The following is an 8,423-nucleotide window of genomic DNA, read 5'->3' on the forward strand; positions in this document are numbered from 1 at the left end:
CGAGCGATTCTGTGATTCTGTGAAAATCCATGTCTAGGCGTGAATCGAGAGGGCACGAACCGCTGGCGATGCTGGGCTCATCTTCACACAAGCAACGTCTGCCATCCCATCCCACCACCTGAAATAGCAGAGCTGAGCCCCCGTCCTTTTGGGCTGTCCTTCCAGAAGCATCCACGGGCCAGGCCAGGGATGCTGTTGGTCAGCACAGACTGCCCAAAGGATGCTTTGGTGGCTGTTGTTTCCCCGCAGCCCCAGGGTGAGCTGCTTATTTTGTCCCAATGCCGTTGACTTCTCCTTGGAGGGCAGCTCTGCCGAGGCCACCTCTGCACAGGGGACAATTTCACCAGTGTTTGCAGTGAAGAAAAGGCCCTCCTGCCCTCCTCACCAAGGGAAAACATGGGTTTCATCCTGGGTATGAAGTGAATTAATCATCATCATGACTTCTATGGAGGAAGAGGGGAATTTAGGTGTGAGGACGGGCATAAAGCAACACATCGGCACAAAGCAGCACATCCCTAGAGGAGACAACCGCAGCCAAAACAACTGAGGTTTGGTGGTAGCTCTAGGGGCAAACGTCTGCCCAAGGCTAAAACAGAAGTCGCTGTGGCCAAACTGATCACCCAGGACTCCTCTAAAGCCACCTCTCCAGCCAAAATGTGCTTGCGGAGCTCCTGCTCCTCTCCAGGGTAGGGGGGTGGACAACTGCCCTGTAGCCCCAAATCTGTGCTGTGATCTGGCTCACGAGTTTTCCTGGTCTGTCCATGGTGTGTGACCAAGGGGTAGCATCATCCCACAGCAGCTGGCATTGGTTTCCCTTGAAGACCTTGGACCACTGGTTATGTGCCCCAACCCTGTCCTCTCTGCCACGCAGCTCTGGGGAAAGTTTCTTTCACTTCTCTTGGTTTTTCCCATCCATAAAAGCAGGATTATTTTAAATTCATGAAATTCAGAAAGAGTTTGAGACTTCATTAGTGCCTCTGTAGCACTTTGAGTAGGTGACCGGCTGTCTTTCCCAGTAGCTCTCTGCCTTCCCCACTAATTTTCAGACTTCTCTTTGAGGAGACCCCTGCCGTGACCCAGCAAAACCACTCACACCAGTCCTAGGGGTGGGCTCCTTCCAATAACTCTGTGAGGAAACTGAAACCCCTGAAAATATTGAGGAAAACCCCAGTTTTAGAGCCATCTCCTTGTGCGCTGCCGTGGTAGCAAGGCCCTCATCCTCTCTGAAGGACTTTGGGAACGGTTGTGAAAATTGGGACCCTGGTGTGCAGGGATTTAAACTCCTCACTCCTCCAGTTTTGACCTCGATCTCTTGAGCCAGGGCCTTTGCAAGATTTTCTACAAGTCTTTATAAGATCTGTGCATCTATCTCGGAGGAAAAACAATCTCTAAGAGGAAGATAAGCTTATGGTTTAAGTAGATTTCTTTTTTTATTATTATGTACTATTTTATTACTATATAAAGTGCTGATGTGATCTAAAAGCCCCAAATTACGACTTCATCACGCCACCACATCTCCTTTCTGTTGCCCTCTTCCTTCCCCCTCACCTCCTATCATGGTTGCGCGTTCCCTTCCCCTTTGGCTTCCTGGCTGGGGGCTTTGCCTTGCTCAGAGCAGCCCCTGTCCCACCAAACCCCAAAAAATTGAATACCCTCTGTGAGAGGCAATGTTGGCACTACAAGGTCGACCCCTTGCATGCCAAAACGTGTTGTGGTCGTTCTTCAGTGGCTTATTTTGGGAGGAAACCCAAAAGATGTTGTCAATTGGCAAGGGGTTGGACTTGGATGGTCCTTAAGGTCCCCTCCAACCCAAAGCATCCTGTGACCTAGCCAGTGGTCCCCCAAAATGTGTGGGTGTATAAGGCCTGGAGACCCCCTCCTTGCTGGGATAAAGCCTCGTAAACTTGTAGGCTTTATGGCATTTTCACCATGTGCAAATTTCGACCTCCTTTTTCATATGTTCCTGCAGTTTCTCCCTGCCGTACGCATCTACTTCAGTGTCCACGAGAGGTAGGAATGGTTTGGTTTTTTGCTGGTGCTACCACAGCACTCATCCCTTGCACATCCCGAGCGCTTCGTGTGGCAAAGCGCGAGACCTGAAGCATCTGAGTCGAAACACAGAGTAGAGACATCTCTTATTTTTTCCGTGCTACGGTGCTGAGCATTTTTGCTGATGTAAGCGGCAGCAAAAATAGCGTGGGGGAATTAGAGCCTGAAGAGAGAGAGATATGTAAATATCTGAGTGCATTAAAAAAACCCCGCTCACCCAGGGCTCGCGCTTCAAATTTATTCTGGGCTCTTTCTGTGGTCGAGGGGTGAAATGTTGAAGGAACGCAGGGTGGTGTTTGTGCAGACCCAGCTGATCAGAAATGGGGCACGGGGGGAGTCCAAACAGGCGCTTCGCCCCCGCGGCTGCCTTTAATCAATACCATTGCAAATTTGGCTGCTGGCAGGGGTGCGGGGAGCGTCCGAGAAATTACGCCGCCTCTCTTCACGCTCCGCTGGCATGGATCTTGTTGCTTGTGTCGGAGCGTGACCCTTCCGAATAAATAGGGGCGTTTCATGCCCCGGTCCCTCAGTCTGAGCCTGCTGTGAGGATGCGAGTGCTGGTGGGGATGGGAACCCCAGTGCTCCCGTGGATGCTGGTGCTGCTGGTGATGTCCCACTTGGCCCATGCAGGTGAGGTCTTGGTGTTTTTGCAGGGGTCCCCAACCTCACCGTGTGTGGGCATCGGTCACATCCTGTGCCCAAACGGACCAGAGGAGGCATGGACTCCTCCACGATGCTCAGTCTGGGGTATGTCAGGCAGAAAAGGACCTGGGGTGTTGGTGGACAGAAGATGCCCATGAGGCAGCAATGTGCCCTTGAGCCAAGGAGGCCAATGCCATCCTGGGCTGGATGAGAAGGGGTGGTTGGAGGGCAGAGAGGTTCTCCTGCCCCTCTGCTCTGCCCTGCTCACACCACAGCTGCAATCTTGGGTCCAGCTCTGGGCCCTCAGCTCCAGAAGGACAGGAACTGCTTGTAAGAGTCCAGCAGGGCCACAGAGATGCTGGAGGGAGTGGAGCATCTCCTGCTGAGGAGCGGCTGAGGGAGCTGGGGCTCTTGAGCTTGGAGCAGAGGAGCCTGAGGGGTGCCCTCATTCCTGGGGATCCATTTGGAAAGGGCAGTGTCAGGAGGAAGGAGCCAGGCTCTGCTCTGGGATGTCCAATGCCAGGACAAGGGGCAATGGTCCCAAGCTGGAGCCCAGGAGGCTCAAGCTGAAGATGAGGCCAAAGTTTGTGAGTGTGAGGGTTCTGGAGCATGGCCCAGGCTGCCCAGAGAGGTTGTGGAGTGTCCTTGTGTGGAGACACCCAAAGCCCTGGCCGTGTTCCTGTGTGACTGCTCTGGTGATCCTGCTGTGGCAGGGGTTGCACTGGGGGAGCTTTCCAAGTCCCTTCCAACTCCTCATATTCTGGGATTCTGTGTTTGTCCTCCTCTGTAGGAGCTGGTTCAGCTTTTGGGAGCAGGGTACCAAGGTTTTTATCTATATAAAGGTTTCTCATTATGGCATCTGTAGCGTTGTCACCCAAAGCATGGAAAGGGACAAGCTCTTTGGCTCTTTCAGAGATTAGGAGTGGCTGCATCTCCAAACCTTGTTGGTGTCTCTGAAAGCTGCTTCCTTCTCTCCCCTGCAGCCATCCTGGAGGTGAACGGGAACCTGAGCTGTAGGTGCGTGAAGACGGCGTCAGAATACATCAGCCCCAAGAAGTACGAGAGCATCGAGATCAGGCCCGTGGGGAGCACCTGCAGGCGCACCGAGATCATGTAAGTGGTGACCTTACGGCGCGAGCAGTCACCATACCTTCCACTACTGATGGGCAAACAGCATCTGGGGTCGAGCCCTCATCTCATCACTCCTGTCTGAAGCCTGAGGTGCCTTTAACTGCTCAGTGTTAATGTATTTGTGTATTTTAACTAGGAAAAATGTCATTACTGAGTGGTCAAGCACTGGCAGGGGCTGCCCAGGGCAGTGGCAGAGTCCCCATCCCTGGAGGGATTCAAAACCCGTGTGGATGTGGCACTTGGGGACACGGCTGATGGTTGGACCTGACCTTGGAGGTCTTTCCCAGCCTTAATAATTCTGATTTTCCTGTCCTATTGATCCCTGCATTGCCCTTCACCCAACTTTGTTGCCAATAGCCTCAAGTGTTGTGATTTTACAGAGAAAATCAGCTACAAATGATAGCCCCCAGGATCCAAATGTGGTCTCTGCTCTGCTTCACGTTGCACCTTGCTTTTCCCTCTCTCCTGCCCCTCCTGCATCTTCCCCCTGTCGCAAGCAGATTTCCATGATCCTCTGTAAGCAGAGTCTCATGGTTCAGCTCTGTCTGCCCAAATCCCTGCCCCATGGAGGGGAGGGCGATGCTCATGGGCTCTCCTTGCCTTTCAGAATTAAATTAAAAACCCTGGGGAAGGTGTGCGTGAACCCCGACGCCCCCTGGGTGAAGAAGCTGCTGAAGCGCATCGCTAGCACGTGAGTCTGGGGCAAAAACCCCTTGGGTTGAAGTGGGCAGCATCCCATCACATCTGCGGTCCTGCAGGACCAAGGGCTCTTGGGGGGGTCTTACTGGGGTCAAGGAACCTCCTTCCACAATGAAGCAGAGTGAAACTGTGCTGGCAAAGCAACACCGGGTCATTCAATGTGCTGATGCTGCCATGCACGGGCGTGCTCTCCCCAAATCAGGCACAGTGCTGCGCCTCTGGAAACATTTTGGCAAAATAAATGTATTTTTGGGGGGGCAAAACTGGTGGCAGGAGCAAATTTGGCCACGGGGAGTGCATTGGTGTGTGGGTGCTCGGCTGGGAAAGCCAAACAACTTCACCATGCTGGGTTTTTATCCCAGCAAAGGGGTGGCTGGGAGATGTCCCCGCGGTGATGCTTGCCCATGGGGACACAGCGGTGACTTCCTTCGGTCAGGGCAGGAGCTTCCCCCCCGCTCTGGGGTCTGCTTTTTTGGGCATTCACGCGTTTCTCCTCCTTCTGCTTTTCGCAGGAAGAAAAAATAAGTTTCCTGCGGAGGAAGTGGATGCTGAGAGCCCCAAAGCTCGGCCAGGAGCTGCTCCCCTCCCCGTTGGGATGGGGTTACGACTCTTCCCATGCGAAACGCTCGTCAACGGAGCGTGCATCGGGGTTTTTAATGACACAGCGCGGCGTGAGCTTGAGCCAAATAAAATCGGGGGTTTTCTTCGGTTGTTATTTTCCCTGGATCTCCTCGCTTCAAAGGAACTCGGGTTGATAAACCCCCAAATCACAGCTGGCATTTGCATCCGGCGCTCTTGTATCGATGCTCTTCCACAGATATTAAAATGTGTATTTGAATACACGTCAGGTGAGGTATTTCTGCTATAGGTAGGGGAGCTCCCAGGCAGATTGGGGCATGAAAACCCCTTTTCCATGGAGGAACATAAGGGCACGGAAAGGCTTTTCGATGGAGTTGGGATGGATGTCCCAGCCCCGAACCTCCAGCGAGGGTGGGAAGCAAAGCTCCTTCCCAATATAACTCACCACAGTTTGTTGCCTCCATCCATGCTGATTTTGGGACACGGTGTTTTGGGCAGGGTGATTCACCCCAGCAGGGTTTTGGGATAATCAGTTATGGGAGGAAATGGCAAAAGCAGACGCCACCAAAGCATGGCTGGGATGCGCCTTGCAAGGGGGGACATCTATTGTAGGAGAAACGAGTGATATTTGATCATTAAACACCCCAAAAACACCTTCAGGCGTGCACAGCTCCATGAGTTAAGAATTATAAATGTAATTGCAAGCCCTGTTGTCACAGGAAGGCAAAAAACAGAGCCAATTTTGGGTCCCCCCCACCAAACCCTGAGCTGCTCTTTATCGGCATTGTCGCAAATCGGCTGAGCCCCGTCAGCAGGGAACGGAGATGGCGAAAACCACCCCCGACCGCCCCACTTCTCCTATTTTCCGGCTCAAATAGGGGGGACGCTGTGGGGCCGGGCATGGGGCCGGCATGGCGACATGGGCAGCCCTGCTGCTGGGGGTGCTGCTGGCCACCCAGCGCCCCACGGATACAGGTGAGGCATGGAGGGTTCTGGGGGGGTATGTGAGGTATTTGGAGATTTTGGGGGGTTTTTGCTGCTGTTTTGGGGGTTTAATTAACGTGCACAGGATGTATTGCCTAAGAAAGGGGTTTGGGGGTGGTGGAGGGGGATTTTGGGTGGGGTGTGAGCCGTGTACCCCCCTCCTCAGCAATCCTGGAAGCCAACGGCAACCTGAGCTGCCGCTGCGCCAAGACCACGCGAGCCTTCATCCCCCCGCGGAAATGGGGGTTTTTGCTGCTGTTTTGGGGGTTTAATTAACGTGCACAGGATGTATTGCCTAAGAAAGGGGTTTGGGGGTGGTGGAGGGGGATTTTGGGTGGGGTGTGAGCCGTGTACCCCCCTCCTCAGCAATCCTGGAAGCCAACGGCAACCTGAGCTGCCGCTGCGCCAAGACCACGCGAGCCTTCATCCCCCCGCGGAAATACGGCAGCGTCGAGGTCCGCCCCCGGGGGAGCAGCTGCCGGCGCCTGGAGGTGGTGTAAGTGGCTTTTGGGGGGGGTCCCTCCTTCTTAATTATCTCCACTTTATGTTCTTTATGGGATGCTGAAACCCTATGCGTCTTTTAGGATTAAGCTAAAAAGCCTGGAGAGGGTTTGCGTGGATCCCGACGCCCCCTGGGTGAAGAAGCTCCTGCAGGACCTGCCGAACCTGTAAGCTCCCCTCCACCCGAATCAAAAGGGGGTCCCGGGGGCACCCCCTGGGGACCGCGCTTCACCCGTTTCGCCCTAATTCTGCTTTTGGCAGGAGGAAGAAAGGAGCGCCCCGCTGAGGAAGTCACCCCTGGTGGCACGGCCAGATGGGCTGTACCCAAAATCAGCCTCCCCCCACCCTGCTGTCACCTTTCCCCACTATGTGATGCCCCGTACCCCTTTGTCCTTTGGATTTTACATACCTAAGCAGTCAAAAATGCCATTTCCTGCTTCCCCTTCCTGTCCCCACTGTCCCCTTTGGACACGACCAAACAGGTCTAATAAAGGCAGTGGCTCTTGGTCCCCATCTCCCGCATCCCTGCCCGCACTGGGGGGCTCGGGGATGCTCGGGGGACCAAACCCCCTTGGGTGAGGAGCAGAGTTGGGGACCTCAGGTGTTTCTCCTCCAAAAAAAAGGGGGGCAAGACCCCTATTTTCATTGCTCCGGGTAAGGTACAGGGTAAGAGACCCTCTCAGCTTCTGCGCTGCCCCGGTTTGAAGCAGCGGCCGTGGGGGTTGCTGTGTTTTTTGGCATGGGCCACGTGCGCCGGGGGGAAGCATCCATGGGGAAGTCGAGGCACGGGGCAGCTCCTGTCTCTCCCGAAATCCCCGTCGGGGCTGGCTATAAAGCGGCCCCCGTGGTGGCCCAAACCGAGTGGTGAGGATGCGGCTGCTGGCGGCGGCGCTGGCCCTGGCCCTGCTCCTCAGCAATGGGGCACCAGGGGGTGGTGAGTGACCCGGGGGTGTCTGTGCAGCTCTCACCCCAAAATCCCGAGGTGGGGGCATCGGGTGGCCTTTTTGGGGTTATTTTTCTTGTTTATCTTTGAGCTGGAGTCTTCTAAATGCAGTGGGGGATGCTTGGGAGCGGGGAGGATTTGCCTGATGGGTTTAAGCTGCTGCTTCTTGAGATGCCCCCGTGAAAATTTGAGCGCTTGGCGGGTTTAATTCCCAAAATATTGGTGAAATTTTAGAAATCCTGAAGCGAATCCCTTTCCCTGTGCATGAAAAGAAAGCTTTGAGGCTGTGCTGGGGGTGATTAAGCCTTGCTTTAGCCTCGTGTCCTCTAATGCTGCAACCCAAACCAATGCAACCGTGCACCGGGGAGGGGACAGGATGGTGGCCCGGGGCTGGTGGCACGGGGACAACGTGGGATGCCCCCTATAAGAGGGGTCGAGACCTGTTTTTGGGCTGCCGCGGGGTGCAGGGCTGTCTCTGGAGAGCCTGCTGACCAACATGAGGTGCAAGTGCATCAAAGCCACCCCCCGGGTCATCAATTTGGGGCTGATCCTGGCCATCGACGTGACGCCGCCGGGGATCCACTGCCGCAGGAAGGAGATCGTGTGAGTGGGGAGGCCCGGGGGACCCGTTCCTCCAAATTTGGGGCTCACGTAGCAATGAAACGAAGGGGGTCCTCATCGCTTTGCAGCCTGACCCTGAAGAGGAACAAGAAGGTGTGCGTGGCCCCCGAGGCGCCCTGGATCCAGCTGCTGATCTACAAGCTGGCGCAGAGGTACGCGACCGAAAACGCGGGCAGCGTTACCCACCCCCACGGCCTCCACCCCCTCCTCACGCCCGCTGTGTTTTCCTCTCCCCCTAAACCTGCAGGAACGCCCCCAAAAAAGAAGCGGCGGC

General features: G+C 54.9%; 3 protein-coding genes across 3 annotated transcripts; all 3 read left to right on the forward strand.

The window, feature by feature from the left end:
- Positions 1–2,597: 2,597 nt before the first annotated feature.
- Positions 2,598–5,046, forward strand: LOC104546183 (interleukin-8-like). Its single transcript, XM_010191509.1, has 4 exons — positions 2,598–2,679; positions 3,675–3,804; positions 4,430–4,513; positions 5,034–5,046. The coding sequence occupies exons 1-4, from the start codon at positions 2,598–2,600 to the stop codon at positions 5,044–5,046; spliced, it is 309 nt and encodes a 102-aa protein (XP_010189811.1).
- Positions 5,047–6,011: 965 nt separating this feature from the next.
- LOC104546184 (C-X-C motif chemokine 13-like) lies at positions 6,012–6,756 on the forward strand. The gene is made up of 3 exons (XM_010191510.1): positions 6,012–6,075; positions 6,451–6,580; positions 6,669–6,756. The coding sequence occupies exons 1-3, from the start codon at positions 6,012–6,014 to the stop codon at positions 6,754–6,756; spliced, it is 282 nt and encodes a 93-aa protein (XP_010189812.1).
- Positions 6,757–7,455: 699 nt separating this feature from the next.
- LOC104546185 (C-X-C motif chemokine 2-like) lies at positions 7,456–8,301 on the forward strand (the record flags this gene model as incomplete). The annotated part of the gene is made up of 3 exons (XM_010191511.1): positions 7,456–7,519; positions 7,996–8,131; positions 8,218–8,301. Coding segments are annotated over exons 1-3 (284 nt in total), but the record flags the coding sequence as incomplete, so codon positions are not given.
- Positions 8,302–8,423: the final 122 nt, after the last annotated feature.

The sequence above is a fragment of the Mesitornis unicolor genome, unplaced genomic scaffold (genome assembly GCF_000695765.1).
Source record: "Mesitornis unicolor isolate BGI_N332 unplaced genomic scaffold, ASM69576v1 scaffold30909, whole genome shotgun sequence".
NCBI classification, from domain to species: Eukaryota; Metazoa; Chordata; class Aves; order Mesitornithiformes; family Mesitornithidae; genus Mesitornis; species Mesitornis unicolor.